The 27,893-nt window shown below is 30.5% G+C and overlaps 2 protein-coding genes across 7 annotated transcripts in view; one reads left to right on the forward strand and one right to left on the reverse strand.

Annotated features, from left to right (window-relative positions):
• Positions 1–27,893, reverse strand: part of LOC145293809 (potassium channel subfamily T member 2-like) — a 659,145-nt gene that overhangs the window by 623,084 nt on the left and 8,168 nt on the right. For 2 of the 6 annotated variants that reach the window (XM_080140401.1, XM_080140395.1), the window contains exon 1: positions 12,931–12,974. The exons of 3 other annotated variants lie outside the window; for them this stretch is intronic. In XM_080140401.1, the coding sequence (XP_079996527.1) occupies positions 12,931–12,959 (29 nt within the window). In that variant the 5' untranslated portion in view covers positions 12,960–12,974. Of the gene's footprint in view, positions 1–12,824; positions 12,877–12,930; positions 12,975–27,893 lie in introns of those variants that run through there. One more of the 6 variants, XM_080140404.1, reaches the window with a different exon arrangement.
• LOC145293811 (two pore channel protein 1-like) overlaps positions 1–27,893 on the forward strand; it is a 335,061-nt gene that overhangs the window by 22,510 nt on the left and 284,658 nt on the right. The window lies entirely within an intron of this gene.

The following is a 27,893-nucleotide window of genomic DNA, read 5'->3' on the forward strand; positions in this document are numbered from 1 at the left end:
AATTTTTGTACATATGAAACAACAAGTAAATTTTTTTTACATAATAAAAAATAAATATAGTTTTGTACTTTTCAAACAATAACAATATTTTTGTACATATCAAAAAATAACTATATTTTCTAAATATTAAACAATAGGTAAATCTTTGTACATTAATTAATTTTTGTACATATTATACAATAACAATATATTTGTCCATATGAAACAACCATTATATTTTGTACATATTAAAAATAAGTATATTTTTGTACATGTTAAACAATCAGTATATTTTATACATATCTAACCATAACAATATTTTGAACATTAAAACATAAACTTTTGTACATACAAACAATAATTATATTTGTGTATATATTAAACAATAAGTATCTTTTTGTGCATATCAATAAGTATTTTTTTTTTTACGTATAAACAATAACTATATTCTGGTACATATTTAACAATAGCTATATTTTTGTAGATATCAAACAATAACTATATTTTCTACATATTAAACAATGAGTACATTTTGGTACATGTTAAACAATAACTATATTTTTGTACATATTAAAAATAAGTATATTTTTTACATATTACACATTAACTATATTTTTGTACATATCACAGAGTAACTATACTTTTGCAAATATCAAACAATCAATATCTGATTAAATTTTTGTAAATATTAAACAATAACTATATTTTTGTACATATCAGATAATAAGCAAATGTTTTACATATAAAAGAATAAGTACATTTTTGTACATATTAAACAATAACTGTATTTTTGTACATATACAACAATAACTGTATTTTTGTACATATCCAACAATAACAGATTTTTGTACATATTAAACAAAAACCATACTTTTGTACACATTAAACAATGAGTAAATGTTTCTACATATTAAAAAATAAACATATTTTTGTACATATCAAAGAATAAAATATCTTTTTCTACATATAAAACAATAAGCAAATTTTGTATATATTAACCGGTAACAATATGTTAATACATATCAAACAGTAAGTATATTTTTGTACATATCAAACAATTAGTTTGGTGTTGTACATATTTAACAATAAGTAAATTTTTGTTCATATCAAACAATGAGAAAAATTTTGTACATATAAACAATAATTATATTTTTGTACATATCAAACAATAAGTAAATTTTGTACATATTAAACAATAACTATATTTTGAACATATTAAACATTAAGTATATATTTGTACATATTAAACACTAAGTATATTTTTGTATATAATAACAATAACCATTTTTTGTACATATTGAACAATAAGTATATTTTTGTACATATATACAATAACAATATTTTGGTACATATTAAACAATAACTATGTTTATTACATATTAAACAATAATTGTGGTTTTGTATATATTACACATTAACTTTATTTTTGTACATATAAAACAATAACTATATTTTTGTACACATTAAACAATAAGTATATTTTTTACATATTTAATAATAACAATATTTTTGTACATATTAAACAATAACTATATTTTTGTACATATCAAACAATATATTTTTGTACATATAAAACAAATGTTTTTACACATTAAACACTTACTATATGTTAGTACGTATCAAACAATATGTATGTTTTTGTACATATTTGTCAATAGGTTAATTTTTATACTTATTAAACAATAACTACATTGTTGTTCATATCAAACAATAAGTAATTTTTATACATAATTAACAGTAACTCTATTTTTGTACATATCAAAAAATAACCTCATTTTTGTACACTAACTATATTTTTGTACATATTAAAAAATAACTCTTTTGTACATATTAAACAATAACTATATTTTTATACATATTAAACAATAACTTTATTTTTGTACATATAATACAATAACTATATTTTTGTACATATTAAACAATAAGTATTTTTGTACATATTAAACAATAACTATATTTTTGTGTATATTTAACAATAAGTACATTTTTGTACATATTAAACAATAATTATATTTGTGCACATGTTTAACAATAAGTATATGTTTGTACATATTAAATTATAAGTAAAGTGTGTACATATTAAACAATAACTATATTCTGATACATATTAAACAATAACTACATATTTGTGCATATTAAACCATACATATATTTTGGTACATATTAAACAATAACTATATTTGTGTACATATTTTAAATAAGTAATTTTTTTTACATATTAAACAATAAGTATATGTTTGTACATATTAAACAATAACTATATTTTCGTACATATCAAACAATAACTATACATGGTGACCAAAAAGAAACGGGCTCCAACTCTAATTAGGCCCCGTGTTTTAGTGTTTGTTCCGAATGAAATGAAACTTTGGTCATAACTAGTTTATTATATTCAAAACATCACATCAAACCACTAAGGTCTTTGGCCTTTTTTTCTCCGTTGACTGTAAAATGCTCAGAAAAACTATTGAATGTCCTCTGTTTTTATTTTGTTTGGTCACCCTGTATTTTTGTACATATCAAACAATAAGTTTATTTTTTTTACATATTTGTTATACCGATCTTCCTTTAACAGGGGAATTTACACCGATTAGCACTATAAGTAGCGCTAGTAATTCCAAGACTGTTGAGAGAGACGCGACTGCACTTCAACTGCTGGCCGAGTACCCAGCAGATATATACGCTTTCCTATCTTTGTACATTATTGTTAATACACTTGTTCCTTACTCGAACCTCTAGCTGATTGTTCTTATTTTCACTGTTGTTCCACGACACAACAGATTGGCGACAAGGAGACGAAATGATCATCATTACAGAGCATCACCTAAAGTGATTGAAATAAAGATTCGTGAAATCTTTACGGCGGAACACCATCCTCATTTCAGCAGATATTTGTATACGCAAGGATTAACAGAGAATTAATTACTACAATAGTAATTTGGCGACGGGAAAAACTTGCTACCAAAATCTGCAGCGAAACACGCGAATGTTGTCAAGTATTTGATAATTGAACACACGTACCAAGTGTTTTAAAAAGAGAAAAAGGGTTCATTTTTTCTTCACCAGAAGCCATATTTCATACGATAGGAATTTTCTTCTGCAAAGTTAAATGTCCAAAACCAACTAGTAAATACCTTGTAAGCTTATCGTTATTTCGATAACATCTAGGATTTGAAAAAAAAATCACGCTTGACTTTGTCAAGAGAAAAAGACACAGACCGTGAAAAATAATTATTCGCGTACGTCATTTGTACTTAGAAAACACGTAAAGAATCAAGTCATTTTTTTGCAAAAGGCAGAGGGTAAAAAAAAAAGTTTCCCTATACGAATTCGTCAGATATTTAAAGCGACGGATTTTATTTTTGCTACGTAAAATGCGTGAAAAAAAAATTAAACAAAAGTTATTTCGCTGGATTGTTTCTAATAAGACTAGAAATATAGCGTTCAACAAATTAAGTTACAAAAGGACTGCTAAACTGTTGTTCTTCAAACAAAATAATTGGGAAAGAAAACTTGGTTGATTTTTTTTACTAAGGAATATTTATTTAATACAAGCGTAAATTGTAAACTGAATTCGTATGATGGATGCGAAATTCAAAGATTCACTGTTGGAATTGTTCCAATTCTAGGTAGAGCAAAATATCGCGTTGCAAAAGCAGCAAATTCAACAACAAGTAGAAAGAGAAGATAGATTTAAAAAAGCATTTGAAGAAAAAATGCTTCAACAACAGAAACGCTTCAAGGAAATATTGATGAAAACACAGGAGGAACAAAGAAAAATTCTGGAGACGACACAATTAACTAAAGCGGACGATAATCATAACGCATTTTCTCAAACAGCTGTGTGGGCCGTTATTGAAAATTTCAATTATAATTCAGAAGACGATGTCACTTTCGTCCAGTACTATAGACAATATGAGGATATTTTTATATCGAATTTTAGTACCTGGTCAGACGCGAAAAAAAGTTAGGCTTTTGCTAAGGAAATTGGGAACATCCGTGCATACAAAGTTCGTGAATTGTACTCTCCGAAAAAAGACCAGTGAGTTAAGCTTCCAAGAAACAGTTATGCTACTTACAGAACTGTTTTCTGCAAAAACGTCTCTTTTCCATAGGCGATATAAATGTATGAATGTTACTAGAAGAGAGGAAGACGACTACACTACTTATGCAAGTATAGTGAACAAGCATTGCGACGATTTTAAACTGAAGGAATTATCAGGAGATAATTTAAAATATTTAATATTTGTGCAAGGGCTAGTCTTAAATAAAGATGCTGAAATCAGGCGTCGTGTTTTAAATAAACTCGAAAACGAACCGAATGTAAAACTACAAAACTTAGCGGAAGACTGTGAACGATTTATTGCGTTGGAACAAGACAGTCGTGACATAGAGGAAAGTGGAGTGTCGCATATTAAAAAGATCCATCAAAAGAAAATTTTGACTTATAAAAATAACCAGAGAAAGAAACAGGGAAAAGATCCACCTGAACCATATTGGAGGTGTGGAAATAAACATTCGTACAATGAGTGTCCCTACAAATTCAAACAATGTGACAACTGCCATCAGAAAGGGCATAAAGTATCGCATTGTAGAAAAAAATCTGGTAGAAAGACATCCATTAAACTTACGAAAATTGAACCTGAGGAACAAAATATCCGGAAATATGTACAGGTCAAAATGTTTAAAAAGAAAGTAAGGCTCCAGCTTGATAGTGGGTCTGACATTTCCATTATTAATGTACAGACATGGAAGAGGCTTGGGAGACCCACTATGATTAAATCACATAAAACGGCGAGAAGCGTCAGTGACGAAAAAAATACCTTCGAAGGAGAATTATTGACGAATATCCTTTTCCAGAACAGAGCCGAAAAAGCAAGAATTTTTGTCATGCGAAAATCAAACAACCTCTTTGGAACTGATCTGTTCGAAAAGTTTAGACTATGGGATCTGCCTTTAAGCTCAGGTTGAGGATTCGAATGTGGAGGCAGAAAAACTTAAGAGGGATTTAAAAGAGAATTTCCCATACGTATTTTCAGGCGGCTTGGGAAGGTGTACAAAAGCGGTAGCAAAATTTGATGTAAAAGTAAATGAACAGCCAGTGTTCAGAAAGAAAAGAAATGTTCCATACGCCGCTTTAGAACAGATAGACGGTGAATTAGAAAGACTCGAAAACATGGGTGTCATTGGAAAAATTGATCACAGTGAGTAGGATGCACCAACGATTTACATCAAAAAGAAGAGTAAGCAGATTCGAGTTTGTGCCGCCTTCGCAACAGGCTTAAACAGGGTGTTAATTTTAACTAAACAAAAAATATATGAATAAACACAATTGCCCAATTACGTTTACACATTTATTATACACTGACAAACATTTAAACAACAATCAAACATAATACAATAGCGACAGTTCGATAAGACTCACCGACTGGTGGAAAAAGTTCTCAGAGCTCACCTCGTGGTGGAACGAAGGTTCTCCTCTTCTTGAGAGGGAAAGGCAACACGTTTGCCCGTGACCAAAGGGAAAAACCAACCAGTCTTAGAGCAGGGGCAGATAACCCCTCCCCGGTGTCCTCTAATTTTTAGTCCCCTACAACCCCCCCCCCCAAAATACGGAGTACTTTTAATTGAATGTTGTGAGAGGATTGTTTTTGTGTTTTATGTAGAGACAAAGTCTCTTAAATGGGCAGGCCATTTTACCTGTCTGCCCGAACGTATTTTTTTATAAGGGCGTTTTTCCAATGTCACTTCGACTGGCATCCTTTGCGAGGGATCTACTTCTAAATATGCATTCTCGAGTGTTGCGGGTTTCAACCTGTCAATTGAGATATTTTGTTCTTCGTCCTTAATGAGGACGCTGAAATACTTCTTGTTTTTCTTGTTGACTTTAAAAGGTCCGCAGTACGGTGGTTGCAGGGTATGCGACCTAGCTGTATAGCGAACAAACACATGTGTGCATGTCTCTAGTGCATTTGGCACATATGTGTTAGCCCACTTGTTTATTCCTGATGGAGAATATGCCATTTTGGCCATGGTTCTTGTCAGTCTATCAACAAATGATGCAGGGTCCCAAACTTTATTTGGTGTATCACAAAAGTATTTTGCTGGCAGGCGTAGTGTGATACCATACACCGCTTCTGTTGCTGAGCAATTCATATCCTTCTTCACTGCTGTGCGCAAACCCAGCAAAATTAGAGGAAGGTGTTCTAACCACTTTGTATGGCTGGTAAGCACTGCGCGTAAAGAGGCCTTTAGGCTGCGATGTAGACGTTCGACTACTCCGTTTGCTTGTGGATGGTATGCTGTCGTGTGTATACTTCTGGTGCTCAAAAGTCCTGAGAGTTTATGAAACAGTTCGGACTCAAACTGTCTACCTCTGTCAGTTGTCACATTTTCCGGGACACCGAATCTTGCTACCCATCCAGCGAAGAAAGTTCTGGCTGTTGTGTATGCTGTCATATCCGGCATTGGTAAGGCTTCAAACCACCTTGAAAATCTGTCGACACATGTCAAAAGATAGCATTGGCCTTCACATGTCAGAAATGGACCGGTGATGTCGAGGTGTATGTGCTTGAACCTCTCATCAGGTACTGGAAATGTGCCTAGTGGCGCACGTGTATGTCGACCGACCTTAGCCTTTTGACACTGCACGCACTTCTTTGTCCATTCTCGCACGTCTGCTTTCATCCTCGGCCAGACATACCAAAACCAAACCAGGATAGGCCCCGACCCCCCCCCCAAAAAAAAAAACAGAACGAAATAAAGTTGGCGAAAGAGTCTTCTAAAAGATTCACAAAAATATGACTTTCTGGGAGTCCAGCATTGTTGAGAAAGAAATAGGCAACATGGTCTACATAATTAAGAGACAAGACTTCGTGCACAAACATCATACTAACCAAATCCGGAAAAGATACTCGAATAGTTAGGTGACCAGATCGCCCGAGGAAAAATCATGGACACAGTGTTTGATACTTTTCAGGTGCCCATACAAGAGACAGCTCCGGAGAACTTCTGTGATCAAACAGAAAACGGAAATCAACAGAATTGATTAGGATAAACCCGAAACAAAAACGTTATTAATCCCAGTATTTTCAAGGGGGGGGCTGTTATACCGGCCTTCCTTGACCAGAGAAATTTACACCGATTAGCACTATAAATACCGTGAGTATTTCCAACACCGGTGAGAGAGATACGGCTGAACTTCAACTGCTAGCAGAGTGCCCAGCAGATAAGCCTTCCTATGTTTGTACATTGTTGTATATACACTTGTTCCTAAACCGAACCTAGACATGATTGTTCTTATTTTCACTGTTGTTCGACGACACAACAATATTAAACAATAACTACATTTTTTTACATATCAAACAATAACTACATTTTTGTACATATTAACAATAACTACATTTTTGTACATATTAAAAAATAACTATATTTTTGTACATATCAAACAATAACTATATTTTTGTATATATCAAACAATAGCTTTATTTTTGTACCTATCAAACAATAAGTAATTTTTGTACCTATAAAACAATAAGTAAATTTTTGTACCTATAAAACAATAACTATATTTTTGTACATATTAAAAAATAACTATATTTTTGTACATATCAAACAATAACTATATTTTTGTACATATTAAACAATAAATATATTTCTGTACATATCAAACAATAAGTAATTTTGTACATATCAAAAAATAAGTAATTTTTTGTACATATTAGCAATAACTATATTTTTGTACATATTAAACAATAAGTAGATTTTTGTACATATAAAACAATAACTACATTTTTGTACATATTAAACAATAACTATATTTTCGTACATATTAAACCATAACTATATTTTTAGGACAAATTAATCAAAAGGTATACATTTTTACATATTAAACAATGATTATATTTATAATAGAATATATTTGTTGTTTTCAAGTTGGTTTCTATTTAAAGCATAGTTGGGACCCTAACAGAATCTACCACTCCGGGTCAGAGTGGACCTGGGAGCAATGGCAATTAAAGTGTTGCGCCACACTACCCAAAGCCCGCAAGCTGGGACCTCACCACTGGATATTGTTTAAGGTCATATCCAGGACACTATATTTTTGTGCATATAAAACAATCACTTTATTTTTGTACATATTAAACAATAACTGTATTTTTGTATATATTAATAAATACGTATATATATTAAACAAGTATATTTTTGTGCATATTAAACAATAACTATATTTTTGTACATATTAAACAGTAACTATATTTTTGTACATATTAAACAGTAACTATATTTTTGTACATATTTAACAATAACTATATTTTTGAACATATTAAACAATAAGTATATTTTTGTACATATTAAACAATAAGCATATTTTTGACATATTAAAAAATAAGTATATTTTTGTACATATAAAACAATAACTAAAATTTTTTACACATCGAACAATAACTATATTTTATACATATCTAACAATAACTATATTTTTACATATGAAACAATAAGTAAATTTTTGTACATAAGAAGCAATAAGTGACTTTTTGTACATATTAAACAATAACAATATTTCTGTACTTATTAAACAATAAATATATTTTTGTAAATACATAAATAAGTACAGTTTGTGCACATTAAACAATAACTATATTTTGTACATATTAAACATTAACTATGTTTTGTACATATAAAACAATAAGCATTTTTCTGTACACATATTAAAAAATAACTATACTTTTGTACATATTAAAAGTAGCTATATTTTTGTACATATTAAACAATAACTTTCTTTTTGTACATAATAAAAAATAACTATATTTTTGTACATATTAATAAAAAAGTGTATATTTTGTACATATACAGCAAAAATTATATTTTGGTACATATGAAACAATAAGTAAATTTTTGTACATATTAAACAATAAGTCGATATTTGTACATATTAAACAATAACTATATTTTTGTACGTATATAACAATAATTAAATTTTTGTACATACTAAACAATAAGTATATATTTGTAAATATTAAACAATAAGTATATTTTTGTACAAATGAAACGATGACAATATTTTTTTTACATATTAAACAATAACTATATTTTGGGCATATTAAACAATAAGTATATTTTTGCACTTATTAATTAATAAGTAAATGTTTGTACATATTAAAAAAACCTATACGTTTTTACATATTACATAAGTATATTTTTGTAGATATTAAAGAATAAGTAAATCTTTGTACATATAAAACAATAAGAAAATATTTGTACATAAGAAAGAATAATATATTTTTGTACATATTTAACATTAATATATTTTTGTACATATAAAACAACTGGTATATTTTTACATATCAAACAATGACTATAGTTTTATATGTTTTAAATAACTAGTAAAGATTTGTACATATAAATCAATAAATTTGTGTACATATTAAACAATAACATTATTTTTGTACATATTAAACTATCTCTATATTTTCGTATAAAGCCATAACTATATTTTTCTACATATTAAACAAGAACTATATGTTTGTACATATCAAACAATAAGTATCATTTTGTACATATCAAAGAATGAATAAATTTTTGTACTTATTAAACAATAAGTAAATTCTTGTACATATTAAACAGTAAAAACATTTTTGTACATATTAAACAATAAGTATATTCTTGTACATATCAATCAATAAGTACATTTTGTACATATTAAACTTAAACTATATTTCTGTAGTAATTAGCAATAACTATATTTTTGTAAATATGAAACCCTAAGTAGATTTTTGTACATATCAAAAATAACTATCTCTTTGTACATATAAAAAATACGTATATTTTTGTACATATCAACCAATGAGTATATATTTGTACATATAAAATCATAACTATATTTTTGTACACATCAAACGATAAGTACATTTTGTACATTAAACTATAGTTTTGTGCATATTAGAAATAGCTATATTTTTTTACATATTAAACAATAAGTAGATTTTTGTACATATTAAACAATAAGTAGATTTTTGTACATATAAAACAATAATTATATATTTGTACATATTAAACAATAACTATATTTTTGTACATATTAAAAAAAAAGTAAATCTTTGTACATATCAAACAATAAGTATATTTTTGTACATATTAAACAATAACTATACTTTTGTACATAGTAAACAATAAGTAAATATTTGTACAACACAATAAGTATATTTTTGTATATATCAAAGAATAACTATAGTTTTATATGCATTCAATAATAAGTAAAGTTTTGTACATATTAAACAATAAGTAAATTTTTGTACATATTTAACAATAACATTATTTTCCTACATATTAAACAATAATTATATATTTGTAAATATAAACCAATAACTATATTTTTCTACATATTAAACAATAACTATATTTTTGTACATATCAAACAATAACTATATGTTTGTACATAGCAAACAATAAGTATCATTTTCTACATATCAAACAATGAGTAAATTTTTGTACTTATTAAACAATAAGTATTTTTTTGCATATTAAACAATAACCATATTTTTGTACATATCAAACAATAACTATATTTTTTACATATAAAACAATAAGTAAAGTTTTGTATATATCAAACAATAAGTATATTTTTGTACATATCAAACAATAAATAAATTCTTGTACATATAAAACAATAACAATATTTTTGTACATATTTAATAATAAGTATAATTTTGTACATATTAATCAATAAGTACATTTTGTACATATTAAACCTGAAGTATATTTTTGTACATATTAGCAATAACTATATTTTTGTACATACTAACCCCTAAGAAAATTTTTTACATATTAAAAATAACTATCTCTTTGTACATATCAAAAAATTAGTATATTTTTGAACATATGAAACAATAATTATATTTTTGTACATATCAATCAATAAGTACATTTAGTACACAGTAAACTGAAACTATAGTTTTTTTAGATATTAGCAATAGTTATATTTTTGTACATATTAAACCATATGTAGATTTTTGTACATATTAAACAATACCTATATTTTTTACATATTAAAGAATAATTATATTTTGTAAATTTAAAACAATAACTATGTTTTTCTACATATGAAACAATAACTATATTCTTGTACATATTAAACAATAACAATATTTTGTACATATAAAACAATAACTATATATGTGTTCATATCAAACAATAAGTATCATTTTGTACATGTCAAACTATGAGTAAATTCTTATACTTATTAAGCTATGAGAACATTATTGTTCATATTAATCAATAAGTATATTTTTGTACATATCAAACAATAACTATATTTCTTACATATAAAACAATAAGAAAATTTTTGAACATATCAAACAATAAGAAAAATTTTGTACATATCAAACAATAAGTGAATTTTTGCACATATCAAACAATAAGTGAATTTTTGTACGCATTAAACAATACCAATATTTTTGTACATATCAATCAAAAAGTAAATTTTTTACATATAAAACAAAAGGTGAATTGTTATTTTGTACAAATTACAAAATAACAATAGTTTTGTACATATTAAACAATAACTATATTTTTGTACGTTTTAGTCAATAAGTATATTTTTAAATATTAAACAATAACTGTATTTTTGTATATATTTAACAATAACTATATTTTTGTGCATATTAAACAATAACTATATTTTTGTGCATATTAAACAATACCTATATTTTTGTAGATATTAAACAATAACTATATATTTATCCATATGAAACAACCATTATATTTAGTACATATAAAACAATAATGATATTTTTTACATGTTAAACAATCTGTATATTTTTCTACATATTAAAAATAACTATATTTTTGTACATATTAATAAATAAGTATATATTTTGTACATATTAATCAATAATTATATTTTTGTACATATTTAACCATAAGTATATTGTGGTACATATTAACAATAACTATATTTTTGTACATATTTAAGAAACAACTATATTTTTGTACATATTAAACAATAAGTATAGTTTTGTACATATTAAGCAATAACTATATTTTGGTACATATTAAACAATAACTATATTTTTGTACATATAAGCAATAACTATATTTTTGTACATATCAAACAATAAGTATATTTTTTATATATCAAACAATAAGTATATTTTTGTACATATCAAACAATACGTATATTTTTGGAGATTTTTTATTGTCTTTTTAAGTGCAATATTCGTATGTATACATAACTAACTGTGTTTACGAATTCTTTATAAATAAATGCGATTTAAATTCCGCCAGTATACATTTCTTGTCAACCAGTTTAATTAATTAAGAAAAATATGATTTACTACATGATCCTTTAGAATTTTTAATTTAATGTCAAATATAAAGTAATTTCTGAACAAATCCGAGGCCAGATTATAGTTAATAATCAATTCCCTCGGCGACGCTGGATAAAGACAACAAGTTCAAACAATATTATAAAGTAGCGAAAAAACTGTTGAAACATTGTATTCCAATTGGAAAATATGTAAATCAATTGAAATGTTGAAAGGATAGAAAAATCGATGAAAAATATTTTAGTAAAATTTCTGGAAAAGATATGTTGTTTAATTAATGAAAAAAGATATGTTGTTTAATTAATGAGAAAATAATTGATATTTACAATAGAAAATAAAAACTAATCCAAAACACAAATTCGTAAAGTGCAAATAGTTAATCAAGCAAGATGATTTTAAATAATGAATACTCATTAATACTTGCTGTAAATAAACATATGCATAATGCATTCTACAAAAATTTAAATGTTATGTAAATAACTACTAAAATATATTTCAATTGTTATTTTTATACACAACCTGCGATTTTTTGTAGGAGTGATTTCTGCATAGAAGGTCCATATTCATATCACTAAAGAAAAAGCAAAAAGAAATAATGATTCACAAATTTATTGAAAAAGCTCACCTTAAAAGAATCTGAGTTGTCTTAATCATGTTCAGCAGTAAAAACACAAAGTTGCAAAAGGAATTTGTAGAATACAATTTATGATGACCTTCATACTTGGTAATAAACCTACTTAAAATTCAACACAATTCATAGAAGCTAATAAATCATTAGGTCTATCATGGCAGGAGTAGTTCACATGACATCATTATTGTATGAAAACATAAACAAATACTGCAAAGTGTAAATAAAAGAAAAAAACATTTACAGCCACATTGATATCTATGAACAGTTTAGACAGAGTCAAAGTAGTAACACATAGCCATAACTTGTTTTGATCTGCATGTAGATTTTAAAGAAAATCTCTTTGAAAAAATCATAAAAATATAATAAACTCTTTTATAAAATTTAGAAAATATTTAATTTCAATCTGATCGAAACAAAAACGCTGTTTCAAAATCTTTAAAAACATTAAATTCATAATTGTATTATTTTTAGCTTTCACTTATGAATTTAAAAAAAAAATCTCATTTTAAATATTCAGCATTACAAAACACTTGTGTTAATAAGGAATTCCAAATCACATCCTTATATCATTCGTAGACATTTTTGCTGACGACACTACCATCTATGGTAGCACATCTAAGACAATGAACGACCAAGTTCTCTCTGATTCTCCCTCCTCTGATCTTGATCACGTTATACAATGGGGAAAGGAGTGGCTGGTTACTTTTAATGCATCTAAACCCAGCTTCTATCTTTACATAATCAACGTTCTGATCCCCATCTGGCATCAATTAAAATAAATGGTTCTCGTCTTGGGGAGACCTCAAGTTTTGACAGGTTTCTGGGTTTGACCTTTACTCCTGATCTTAAATGGAATACATACATCAAATCTGTTGGCAAGGCCGCTGGAAAAATGGTCGGATCCTTCTATCGATCCAGTAGATATCTCACTGCTGATGCAATTCTCAATCTATATAAGAGCCAGATACATCCAAGTATGGAATACTGTTGCCACATATGGGCAGAATCTGCTAGAAAAGACTTGTCCTGCCTTGATAGGGTTCAAAATAGACGTTGTGGCCTGGTGGAAGATGTCCTTTTCTCTTCGCTGCAATCTCACAGAAGAGATGTTGCGAGTTTGTCTCTGCTTTATCGTTATTTTCATGGAAAGTGTTCGACTGAGCTTCAATCTATGGTCCCCCTTCGCCAAACTTTCACAAGAAACACTCGTCTAGCTGAAAACACTATCAATAATTCCCCCCCCCACTCTTTATCTGTGCCTAAACCTAAACATAGATTCCATGATCAAAGCTTCTTTCTTAGAACTGCACGCCTGTGGAATTGTCTTCCGTTTTCCTGCTTTCCAGCTATCTATAATATGGTTGTCTTCAAGTCCAACGTGAACAAGTTTCTGATGAGCCGTTCCACTTAAGTTAACAAATTTATCGAACTTCCATTACTATCGATTACTATATTGTCCTTTTGACTGCTGTACATTCTTTAACCCTTATCCTTGAGTGGCCTATCGGCCTTGATAAGTGGTGACGCCTATGTAAAAAAAAAAATTAGTCTTCACACAAAATACAGACTAAATCATCTTTGCATTTTTTCTTTTAATTTCAACCTGATTGAAGCTGATCTTTTAAATTGAAGAATGATCTTTTAAAAATGAAAATTCTGTTTAAAAAATGGATCATAGTTGATGGAGATCCGAAACTCTCCTTTTCATTGTCTCTTACATCAAGATGTAGGGAAGTGCACCACTCCTGGATTGCTTCGTTTATTCTTATAATGCTGAAGCAAGGAGTACTAGCTTTTGAGTAACTTTTTTTTCTTCAGATTTTTCAGTAGATTGCAGAGTTGATGAATCAACTATTTCTGTCCCCATTGCTTATGGGCACATGATTATTCATTGATTAATGATTCAACATGTTCATGACTCGTGAATTTGCAAGCAATTTTCATAATGATAATTAAATCTTCAAAGTTTTCATTTTCAGATATTACAGTGAAAATGTAACAAAAGTAGCAATGGCTTCTTATAATTCGATAAGAGTTCATTGTTTGTGTGGTTATAAAATATGACTACTAGAAAAATACTCGTTCCAGGATGGGTAAAATGAATTCTTAGAATTCTGTTATGTACCACTTTAAAAGGATTTAAATCAAAGTATAATGATGCTAAACCTCATGTCTAGAATACTTATTTCATTTTTTATCAAAATATATTGCATGATTTTGATTCTTAAAATGTCTAAAAACTTTTGACAAATATGAAATATTTGAATTTTTTGAATGGAAAATTGTGTCCAGTTTTCTACTCTAATATTTTCTTCCATCGAACAGCTAGACTTTGGAATTCCTTACCTGCTTCATTGACTGTACTAATATGCAGAAGTTTAAATGTAACGTAAACCAACATCTTGTTAATTTTTCCTAGGCATGGTCCCATATAGTAGCCCTTAACGTCCAAGTGGCAATATGCCTTGTTAGGAGTGAATATGAGTCAAAAAAACATACCTGGGTCTTTTATCGTCATTGTCTGACGCTGCTGTTTTCTTTTTTCATTGTCGCTATTTTCATAGGTGGCCGTCGATCGCCTCGTTGATGCAATACGAATAAAACTTCAGAGAAAGACATAGGTCGACGTCAGCTGAGAGTTTCTTAAATGTTTTTTTTTTAAGAAAATGTACTCACACAGGAGAGAGAGACTAATGTTCTTTTAGTTAATTATTTATTTAACTTATCTTCTAACTTAAATTTTTGAATGACATGTGGAGAAATGTTAGGTCGGTATAAAATTTCATACTTAGCGATTATCAAAGTTTTCTTTCTATTATAGGCCAACTGTCTCGCACAACCCATGGCAGACTCGCATTATTCGATGGCTTCTGTTCGACTTCAACAGGCAGACTAATATGAAAACCTTTGTTTTCTCTTGATTCAACAAATGCGATGTCATTGGTCATCTAGATTTATACCACTGTTTTGTTAACTGATCTGACTTCTCGTTTTGTGGCAACCATCTTTGATTTGACACCGGAAATGGTTCTGTTTTGCAAATTTAAGTTACTATAACGTGCACTAAGTGTGCCTATGTCAAAATTCATACTAGCTAACCTAATCGCCATTGATACGGGGTCCCTAATATGTAACGATATACTAAGATATTTATCAACCACTTCAAATATTTAAAATAACCTAAAATCTATGCAATGTTTATTAATTATATATATATATATATATATATATATATATATATATATATATTCTGAAAATTTCGCAAAATTTTGAACTGTCTGCATTTTCACAAATGGCTCCCGCCACCTATTTGCCTCTTTGTATAAACTAAATTAAACAAAATATTGCTCACATTACAACTGTGTTCCAAAATTCATAATGATCAATTAATTAGTTTATGAGTTATTCCTGTATATACAAATATATAAATATATATGCATACCAAATTTTATATGAAGAAAAATATAAAATTGTTTCTGAATAAATGATGTCTATATACCAGAAAACAATATCTTCATCTAATATACCATGGCTTACACTAGCAAGAAAAATAATCTTCCAAACAGAGTAATTTTATGGATCAATTTGGGCTTAAGGACCCAAGCAGAAGGGGAAATAAGAGGAACAGCTTTTGGTCAACACCAGTTCACCTTCACGGTGGCAAAGGCACATGACATTCTGTAAACAAACACAAATATTATGTTTAAATAGTTTTCTTAACAAGTTTTGTAAATTAAAAAAGAAAAACGCATTCTAGATTAAAAAATAAATCTTGCAGAAAAAAAGCCGAACAGCTCGTTTTTTTGTGTGCGTTTCTGTCAATGGGCACTAAAATGCTGCTCAGCTATGCAAATATATTTATGCATATATATCTGATTAATTAGCAACTATAACCTTAAACCTATCTGCTCATCTACGTATACAGATGATATTTTCTTCTTGTGAACACGTGGATGTATTAAATTTTCACATCAATATGCCACAACACAATAAATTTTACCATTGTATATTCGCACATTCCAATTCTATTCTTAGATATATAATAATCTGAACTCAAAGTAACATAATATCTACCTCCATCTACATTAAATCAACAAACAACCACAAATTCTTAAACTACTATAGAAATCATCCTCTCAGATTAGACCCTTAAAATAATTCCATTCGTGTTAAAAGACAACCATCTAATTTATTAACTAATAACATTGAAATAAACAACACTTACACAATAGCGCAAAACATGGTAAACTTAAATGTTTACTTTGTTTATATTTAAGCACAGATTCTTCCTTCACAATTGCAAATATACATATCCTAATGCAACCATGGCATCTTTTATACAAACTGTTCAAATAATAAATACAGTGACGTACCGAGACAAGGTGCTACCTGGACACTATTGATAAGATCCTGCCTCTTTTTCTTTTCTTTTTTTTTTTGACAAAGGGGTCACCACTTATCAAGACCCGGAGGTCACTCAAGGATAAGGGTTAATGTGTGTATGGTAGTAATCGGGATATTAGCATAGTGATGGTTTGTGGTGGAAATTTGATAAATTTAGATTATTTAAGAGGACAGTTCCGTGAGAGCTTGTTTATGTTGGATTTGAAGCCGACAATATTGTAGTCAGCTGGAAAGCAGACCAACGGAACAAAGTTTCACTGGCAGGCAATTCTAGGAAATAAGCTTTGTTCATGGAATCTACATTTATGTTTAGGCACCGATAGAGAGTAGGGGAAATTATTGATAGTGACTATGCTTAGACGAGTGATTTTGGTGAAAGATTGGCAAATAGGGGGGGGGCATGGATTGGAGCTTAGACGAGCACTTACCATAAAAACAATGATAGCACAGTGACAAGCTGTGACAAGAAATTCTTAGCGGACAAAAAGAAATTAAAGATTTATAATGATGTTGATTGGAAAAAAATCAATGAAAAACAATGAATTTGAAAAAAAAAAGAAGCATAATCTACTATATAATAAAATGATTGCAGAAATTCCCCTCTGAACCAACATACCATAGATTTGCAATAACGTACGCCACATACAAATTTATTATGTCTCGATTATTAGCAAATATCTTATGTAATTTTAGGACGCCATTTTAGACACATTTGGTCGTTAATCCTACATTGCACCCTAGGAGCAACATCATCACAATCGCAACATCTTTTGACGAGGTAGTTCCTATTTTTCCCTCGAACTCTACAGTCTTACCGCCCTCACTTATCATAAGCAACTTATTCAAAAAAACGACCACATCAATCCTTCATAAACATGGTGTCTCTCTCTCTACGTGAAGCAATCGTTTTATAAATATAAAATCAACTACAAAAATCTTAACCGCTCATAATACTCTTACCGTTACCGACACATACATTGTCACCACGAAACTAACCCCCTTAAAAAAAATCCCTAATACAAACATAATTAACATCTATGGTTAGCATTGTTTTTTTCTTTGATTCTCCAAACCAAACAGTGAATTTTTTTTTCTTTTTTATTTTAGTTTGTTTTGTAATGGGCCGTTCACTTTTCCACTTAAATTTTTTTTTTTTACTTTTAATTTTTTCCAGTACCCACTCTAACAAAAATACAATCCCTGAAAAAAAAAAAAAACATTTACGAGTGCCATTGTTTCTTTTCTTACTTTGATTCTCATTATTAAACACTGAACAATGCTATTTTTTTGTTTTTTCCTTACACAGTAAACTATATTACTATTATTAAAATTTAATCATAACTCTAAATAGACATTTTATCTACTTCAAAATCTCCTCAGGTGTGATTTTAAAGCTTTTATGCTGTCTACTTCTTACTATTTTCGAAGTGTGTGTGTGTGTGTGTGTGTGTGTGTGTGTGTGTGTGTGTGTGTGTGTGTGTGTGTGTGTGTGTGTGTGTGTGTGTGTGTGTGTGTGTGTGTTTTTCTGCATGCGTGTTTCTGCTAAAAGTGTTTCAGGAGATCTGTAGATGGTCAATATCAACACTTTAATAAAAATAATTAGTGAAAAAATGTTTTTTTCTCCAAAAAACGTAAAAATTGAAAGGGTGCCAATAATTTCGGCTTTAACTGTATTTGTCTGTAATGGATCTGCTTATATATCTGGGTAATATTATTTTGAGGGACATGTCATTGTATACTGAGATAAGTAGATGTATTCGACAGGTTAGTATGGTTTTTGATGGTTTTGAAAAGCAGGTGTGGGCAATATGTAATATCAGGCTAGAAACGATATGCGTATGAGGTGTATGTTGTTGCATCAGCAACATATAATATTTTTGTGCTTGTAAGATTTAAAGGGTTTATATTCGCCTGCTAGAGCATTTCCATGTTTAACATCTGTTGGGATAGCTTTAATCCTTATATGGAAATGTTCAAACAAGCTACTAATCCAAAGATTGAGTCTCATATAAGTGAATGCATTGAAATAATAATTTCGTTTGTCTCACTGATGTCTGCACAAACAGGTGGATGATGGAAATACTCACAGCACAAACCACCTAATAGATTCCAAGATTTTCTCAGAGACGATTCGAAGTACTTTGGAACTGATGTTGAAAGAGAGGAGATGGCTGTAGATAGGTCAAAGTTGAAGAAAGCGGTTTTTGAAGGCATCAGCTTTTTTAATTGAATAGTAACACAAGTAACACAAGTAGCTGAAAGGAGCAACAAGACAGGATGTGGTACCTCCAGCACATGGAGGAAATTAGAAACAGCTAACATACCAAGTTTACCAAGCAAACAATTTGGTAACTATACTACATGCCGGTTTGTGAATCACCAAAAAGTAATTTTGTGCAGCAGAATCAAGCACAGATAATTGCTTCAATTATGTACACCATGACCATCGATAATAGCTTTCTAATAAAAATTATATTTACTCATCGTTCTGTTAGGCAATTTCAACAATGTCTGGCATATTATGATGACAATATTTGATTTACATAAATAATTGTAAATAGTTTGTATGGTTATTTAGTCTTTTGTTTTTCATTTTGGAGTGACCAGAGATTATAGCTTTTAGACTTCTTAGCAACAATGAGACATTTAAAATCATTAACTTAAGGAGAAAATAATAGATCAAAGCATACGGCTAAAGGGACATTTCCTGGTTTAATTGCCCCAAAAGTAAGTCGTCATGTGAATACTGAAGGAATTCAATCCTCACGACAGCTTGATGTCCTTACGTACCAAAATCAACAAGGAGTACAATTATTCGAACAATTCTGTAAGTTCCAGTGACAAAGCTTCCTCTTATACCAAGCCAGAAAAATTTGAAAATAAAATAAGCAAAAAAAAAAAAAACAGGTGAAGATGGAGATGAGTAAGGTTTTTTGCACTGAAGAGATTCAGCCAATGAATTAATGAATCTAATAGTTGGGCAAAATGATGGGTTTATTCTGAAGATGAGAATCACCATCACGACAACAAATTGGTGGGAGAGTCATGATATTGACTCGTATTATTGGAGATTGTTGATCTTATAAGAGTACCCAAATGAGTAAAAATTATGTTTGTTGCCTATTGCAATCTCTTGACAGAATTTCTAGTACCTTTGCTAGATGACATAAATCTTGCTAAGGGACTACGTTTTTATGCCAATGTTCATTCTTACTCTGCCCATTTCGATCAAGCACTCTTAGTATCTTTGTGCATCAAATCTACAAAATTGATGATCTAGCCTCCATGCTACCTAGATTTTAAACCTAATAGAAAACTTTTTGTTTATCATCGAATGAAATATGTCAATCAATTTTCGTCTAAACTAAATTAACTGATTCAGGACATTTTAAAGTGGAGATCAGTAGTAGTTATGTGAGTAAATAAAGTATTTGTTCATTATTGAATCAAATATTCTTGTATATTTAATTATATCAATTAATTGTTAAATATAACCGTCATTTAACTTTTATTCCTTATTTCCGCCAATAAACGTTAATTTTGTTTGTTTTAATTGAAAAGCTATTGCCATTTGTCGGTAAACATTCAGTAATTGTAACAAGTTTATTATTTTGCAAAAAATAATTATTTCATGCTTATTTTTAGTAATACTTTTACAGCATAATGTTAGATGTTTTTTAGAAAAATTTCAGAGATTGACTCATGGAAATTTGAGAAATAACTATTTTTGTTAAAAAGCTAATATCACTGGTCGCATTGTATAAGTTTTGGTTTCGGTTCCGATTGTAGCTGATGGCACTCAAGTCATTTATTTTTTTATAAATAATTTTACAAGAATTCTTAATAAATTTTGGTGTTAGATAGTGTGTGTGGCTGTTTTCTGCTAGATGTCTTAATGTGCTGTAGGGTTTTTGTTTGAGCAGGTTGAAATTTTCTAATGGTGGTGACCATGTCCATTTCATTCGTGCACCTGCTAGGAATGTGGTTAGTTTCATTTGTAGCATAGCCTATTTTTGCTTGGGTAGAGAATGCTGATCTGTAGTTTATGAAAATGTCGCAATTGGTGTTTATTTGACCTGTTTCGGTAATGTAGAGTGTAAAATCAAGTAGTGAAAGGTGTTCGGACGTTCTATGGTAAATCTAATATGTGGATCTGCATTTTGGAAGTTAATAAATATTTCACTAACTTCTTCGAAAGATGATGATGAGAATATCATCTACATATCTTGTAAAGAATATGTCGGATTAGTAATTATGTAGCATGTCTTGTTCTAATCTATTCATGTATGTTATAGACAGAAGTCCGCATAGGCTGGATCCCATGTTTTTTGTTTATATTGAAAATGTGTGCTGTTTACTATTATGTTTAGAAGTTGGTGGTGAGGTTAAAGCAGCATAAATTATCATAGGAAATGTATTCAGTTGGATGTGCAGGTACTGATGTGTAGAGAGAGACAACACCTAGGCTGAAGGTGTACCTCTTGTGTTGAAGGTGATGATTGTAGTCTATGTATAACTTCTTCCGAGCTGTTAACATGATCTAGATGGGTGGAAAGCACGGGTTTGAGTATTTGTGATAGTTTGTATAGTGGTCCTTCTATGCTTAAAACTGATGAGCTTTTTCTTTTGGTTTTATTAAGTGGTAATTTGATTTAAGTATAAATTATTACAAAATGATATAATAATATTTTTCAATAAGTATACATAATCTCTATTTAATTTTAAGGCTCGCTTTTTGTAATTTATTTTAAGAATCATTTTGATCTATATACATATTATTTATATTGAAATAATCTCGTATGAAAAGCAGAAAACTAGAGTCATCAGAGGGCATGGGGCTGCTGAACCCAGAGAAGATGAGGGCACTTGGTGAATATGACATTTGCAAATATTTGGGAGGTTTGAAAGCTACAGAAATGAAAGAGAAAATTGGAAAAAGTATCTGACAAGAACAAGGAAACTCTTAGAAAAACATACAGTAGTAGTAACTATACAGTAGTCAAAAGAATATACACTTGAGCAGTATCAGTAAAAAAAGGTACTGTGCACCATTCATAGGCTGGACAAAAGGAAAACTTAAACATCTTAATCAAGGAAAGTAATGACAATGCACAATGTATAACACCCCCTCCCACCCCAAAAAAAATGATATTGACCCTGAAAAGGAACAAAGAGACAAGAGGACTGATAAATATGTGGAAGGCACAAAAGAAAATACTTAAGTCAGAACACAGAAAGACTGATCACTGCTTCAAGAACCACAGTCAAGAAGAACAATACAGGAAACCAGACACAAAAAGACAAGACAAGAAGTGGGAAGAGGATGAGAGCTATATAGCTTATTTATAAGAATGAAAAATGAAAAGGATCATGGTTGAGAAAACGATACATGAACAGAGAAACAGAAGCTTCGCTAACAACAGAACAACATGATTAGTACTTGTTGCAGCAGACTAATAGGTTGGATGCCGATTGACCGTGCAACTGAGAAAATAGATAAATAGCAAAGAGAGTTAAAGTACAGGCCATGTTGTACCTGGACAGAAATGGAGACTGGGGAGACAGGAATGTGGGACACTGGATTGATAGAGATGTGGAAACTGAATGCTGGACAGCATGGAATGACATCACATGGAGATTGATGGGGATGTTCCTGAGGTGGGATGAAATGTCTCACATGAGTTCAGTCGATTAACGATCGAATTTGTTGCAATCAAAAGTATCTGGAATGTTGATTGCTTGTATTTACATAGTTTTGGTTCAACATTTAGATGCTGGTATTTGACTAGGTATGAGGAAAGGGGTGTAGGAAGTTGAAATGCATGCGTTTGAAAAGTCAAGGCTTTGTGAGCGTAGTTTAATAACTATGTTTATTAAAAATTGTGTGCGTGTTCTCTAAACATAGGAAAAGCAGTCAAACTAACCACTTTTAAAGCTCAAATAGATAAAACACAGGAAAACAGTAAATGTAGACTATACAGATGAAACCTCTTTTTTATTTCTGCTGCAGTTGAATCAATTCATGGGGATTAGTTTCCACATACGAGGATTTTCCTTAAGATTTCGGATGTTTCAGTATTACCCTCTGTTTGGGAGTTCAGGAAATTTCATTAGGGAGTTCAGGAAACTTCATTGGGAGTTCAGCAAACTGCATTGGGACTTCAGGAAACTTCATTGGGAGTTCAGGAAAGTTCATTGGAGAGTTCAGAAAACTTCATTGGGAGTTCAGGAAACTTCATTGGGAGTTCAGAAAACTTCATTGGGGAGCTTAGGAAACTTCATTGGGGAGTTCACAAAACTTCATTGGGAGTTCAGGAAACTTCATTGGGAGTTCAGGAAACTTCATTGGGAGTTCAGGAAACTTTATTGGGAGTTCATCAAACTTCATTGGAGAGTTCAGGAAACTTCATTGGGAGTTCAGAAAACTTCATTGGGGAGCTTAGGAAACTTCATTGGGGAGTTCACAAAACTTCATTGGGAGTTCAGGAAACTTCATTGGGAGTTCAGGAAACTTCATTGGGAGTTCAGGAAACTTTATTGGGAGTTTATCAAACTTCATTGGGAGTTCAGGAAACTTCATTGGGAATTCAGGAAACTTCATTCGGGAGTTCAGGAAACTTCATTGGGAGTTCAGGAAATTTCATTTTGAGAGTTTAGGAAACTTCATTGGGAGTTCAGAAAACTTCATTGTGAGTAGTCCAGGAAACTTCAAAGGGAGTTCAGGAAACTTCATTGGGAGTTAAGGAAACTTCATCGGGAGTTCAGGAAACTTCATTGGGGAGTTCAGGAAACTTCATTGGGAGTTCAGGAAACTTCATCGGGAGTTCAGGAAACTTCATTGGGAGTTTCCTGAACCCCCAATGAAGTTTCCTGAACTCCCAATTAAGTTTCGTATTCTCCCAATGAAGTTGAAGTATTCATTTCTCTCCCAAGATGAGAATGTGACACTAGTGTCGGAAAGTGTGATTGAAATCTTAGCATTCTCGAAGAGGAGCACTCTGCAAAAGAAGCTTGGGAGGGGTGACCTCCAGGAACTTCACTGAACCAGCATTACACTGCATTCAAAAGGCTTGTCATTACAGGAATGGTTTATTTTTCAAGTTAAAGTCCTCCGTACTCATTTAGAAAATGGCTTACTACAGCAGCGTGTCTGCGTCACAATCAATTATAATTGATTAACAATCGAATTTGTTGCAATCAAAAGTATCTGGAATGTTGATTGCTTGTATTTACATAGTTTTGGTTCAACATTTAGATGCTGGTATTTGATAGGTATGAGGAAAGGGGTGTAGGAAGTTGAAATGCATGCGTTTGAAAAGTCAAGGCTTTGTGAGCGTAGTTTAATAACTACGTTTATTAAAAATTGCATGCATGTTTTGTAAACATAGGAAAAGCAGTCAAAATAACCACTTTTCAAGCTCAAATAGATAAAACACAGGAAAACAGTAAATGTAGACTATACAGACGAAACCACAAATTACATAATAAATGAATGCAACAAACTCCAAAAGACTATAATAACAGGCGCGACTGCATAGGGAAGGCAATGCACTGGGAGTTTTGGAAACGACTGCACCTCAAATATACAGACAAATGGTACAAACACAAACTGGAGATAGTATTGAAAAACGAAAACTCCAAAATCCTTTGGGACATGGAAATACAAACTAATAAAGAAGATTGGACATCATAAAAATTAATAAAATAATTAACAACAAGAAAAAAAAACTGCCAAATTGTAGATGTTGCCGTCCCAGCAAACTGCAGGGTGAAAATCAAAGAGATGGAACAATTAAACAAATATACAGAACTGATAGGAATATGGAAAATTAAGAAAATTAGTATATATACCAATAATTATTGGAGCATTAGGAACAGTCCCAAAGAACTTGAAAAAATATTGGGAAATTGGAATCAAGGGAAAGATTATACAACAGTGGGTAATGCTGAAAACATCCGAAATCTTAAGGAAAATCCTCGTATGTGGAAACTAATCCACATGAATTGTTGCAACTGCAACAGAAAAAAAAAAAAAAGAGGAACATCACATGGAACCAAAAAAAACTAAAACTGCAAAATTTTAAGTCAACTACGCCCCGCCCCCAACGACTGGTACCACACCAATTAGTTATGAAGGGTCAAGAAAGATGGAAGGACCAACGAGAGAAGGCACTAACCAGACTTCCACCGGATGAGTGCGAAGAGGACTAAGATCTTGGGGAAGGTTATTTCCACCCATTTTCCAGTAAAGACGAATAGTCATTGCAAGTTAGAAGTTAATGGGAAGCAGTTAATGGGAAGCAGTTAATGGGATAACACAAATTCAACACAAATTCATTTGCAAAAGTTATCGAAAGGTGAAGATGGAGATTCCTGGAAATCTGAGGAGATTTGTTTTCACCGAGACTCCAGGGAATACCACCGATTATTGGCAGCGAAAAATCTTTAATAATGGCCTGCGTGAGAACTCCTAGTGACTACAAATGATAACAACATCAAATGATATCATGTAATAAAAAATGATTTAATTAGAAAGGCAGGTATATCAATAAATAAATACAAATAATATAAGTATAAATAAAAAGATATAGATTCCATCCTGAAGGATTAATATTTACTGTGATTATTGAGATTGACGAAATTTTGCATTAACTGGTTAATGTAAAATTTCGTCAATTTGTATAGGAATGCATCTGATAAGTATCGAAAATCAATAATAAAAAAAAATGATTAAAGAAGGAAGACTGATTTTAACAAAAGTTAACCCTTTTATACAACATAACATCACAAGTGCATTTGAGAAGTTTTATCACCGCACAAGCAAAAAGGTGCAGCCTAGAAAATCAACTGTAGATTTTTTTTATAAGACAGGGGCGCGTTCAAATAGGATATTTCTTTTTATATCACAATTGAACCATGATACTTGACTTTTGTACATTTAACTTTAATTCAAGTGATTATGTGAAAATAATTTCATAAAATCAGCAGTAGTTCTTTGATAAGATAGAGGCGCGTTCAAAAGGAATATTTCTGTTCAGAGCACAGCTGAACCATGATATTTGACTTTTGCATTTTAAACTTTACAGATAGTTTTATAAAATCAACAATATATTCTCTACAGTGCAATGTAGATTACAGTGTATTGTGGATTAAGGACCGCGAGGAGGCATGTGAAGCTTCTTACTTGTACACTGTGAGGGTGGGATCTTCGACTAGAGCCAACAATCAATCGATTTGATTAAAAAAACAATGGGCGATTTCACCGACTTTGATGATAATAAAAGTATGCAAGGGTGTAACATTTGTTGATCCTCATTCAATCCCGGACAACGTCGGGTCGGGTCTTTCTACTAGTATATATATATATATATATATATATATATATATATATATATATATATATATATATATATATATACAAATTATTTATTTAAAAGCTATACAACTATACATTACAATTGATAGCATTTAAATAAATTTACATAGCAGCGTATAATTACAAAATATTATTTAGCTCTCGCATTCTTAGCGATATCTTTTCAACATACCCTGATACACTATATATATATATATATATATATATATATATATATATATATATATATATATATATATATATATTTCTATATATATATATATATATATATATATATATATATATACACACTAGCCTACCTTGGGTCAGTATATATTATAGCTAGCTATGGAATAGTGTAAGAAATTTCTTTCTCACACATCTTAAATTCCTCCCTGCAGAAGCAAATTAATTCCACAAACAAAAGCCATACCTTTAAACTCAAAATTTATTCACAAATAACAGCAATTGGTTCTGGTATAGTCCTTTGTAAAACGGTGGCCCGATTTGCCCCCATACGCATGGAGCCTTTAGTATGAATTCCTATTGTTGGAATGTTAGTTCATTGTTCCTTTGGAAGGATCCATGAAGATCATGGAGAACACGGCGGGAATAATGGCGTGTATAATCAGGCATAATGTGAGTCCCTTGGGACTCAAGAAGAAATAAGATAAGATCCAATAATTGGATAATAACATGACAAAGAGTTTCTTCAATGTCATCCTGGATCTGAATAGGTTCAGCAAAATAAGTTGTCTTTGCTTGTAAAGATATGTCCTTCGTTCACCGACTGTTTGGTGTCCATGAAGGAATTGTCTTGACTCCCTAGTGAGGGAACCGCTGGTTTGAGTCTGTATCATTCCGTGTTCTTTCTCAGACTGAAAAATAAGTGCGTGAATACAAAAAAGGCGGCAAGTCAAATCACCTGATACATTCAAATTTAAACCAATCACAGACCGCCTACTAGAGCTGTATGGCCGGCAGACGGCGGTTGCATGTGGAAATTTCTCACAATAGTGAGTATACAGAATTAATGTAGAAAAGTGCAAGTAAGTACACGGAAGTAATGTATAAACGTGCAAAAATTGAATGCATGCATGCACGAAAACAAACTTGCCGACCAGTGAAAGCAATATGCAATTCCACATGCGTGCACAAAATATTGATTTCCACGTGCACGCAAACCTGGCGACCAGTG

This window comes from Euprymna scolopes, chromosome 15, assembly GCF_053919585.1.
Source record: "Euprymna scolopes isolate OS-2025 chromosome 15, ASM5391958v1, whole genome shotgun sequence".
NCBI classification, from domain to species: Eukaryota; Metazoa; Mollusca; class Cephalopoda; order Sepiida; family Sepiolidae; genus Euprymna; species Euprymna scolopes.